At 41.0% G+C, this 300-nt stretch overlaps 1 protein-coding gene across 1 annotated transcript in view; it reads left to right on the forward strand.

Moving 5' to 3' along the window:
• HPS5 (Hermansky-Pudlak syndrome 5) overlaps nucleotides 1-86 on the forward strand; it is a 21550-nt gene extending 21464 nt beyond the window's left edge. The window contains exon 22 of the mRNA XM_009697770.1: nucleotides 26-86. Within this exon, the coding sequence (XP_009696072.1) occupies nucleotides 26-86 (61 nt within the window). The remainder of the gene's footprint in view (nucleotides 1-25) is intronic.
• The last annotated feature ends 214 nt before the right edge of the window (nucleotides 87-300 follow it).

Genomic DNA, 300 nt, shown 5'->3' on the forward strand with positions numbered 1-300 from the left:
CGCCCCCCCTTTGCTTTAATTGCAGAGCGCTGATTCAGTCCATGTTGGAAAGGTGTGACCGGTTTTTGTGGTCTCAGCAAGCATAGAAAACAACTTGGAAAACTTTGGGAACATTTTTAGTGTAATGATTAAAGTGCCTCTTATACTTAACAGGCTCTCAAAGAAATGAACTCCTGTCTAAAAGTTTAGTTATATTGAGACAGTCTCCATCTGGCAGGCACCTGACTGGGAACTGTTGACGGTTCTTCCTTATTCCTTTGGAGATGAGTTTTGAACTGTAGAACTTAAATGAATCCAGTA

Source organism: Cariama cristata, unplaced genomic scaffold (genome assembly GCF_000690535.1).
Source record: "Cariama cristata isolate BGI_N322 unplaced genomic scaffold, ASM69053v1 scaffold10323, whole genome shotgun sequence".
Classification (NCBI taxonomy): Eukaryota; Metazoa; Chordata; class Aves; order Cariamiformes; family Cariamidae; genus Cariama; species Cariama cristata.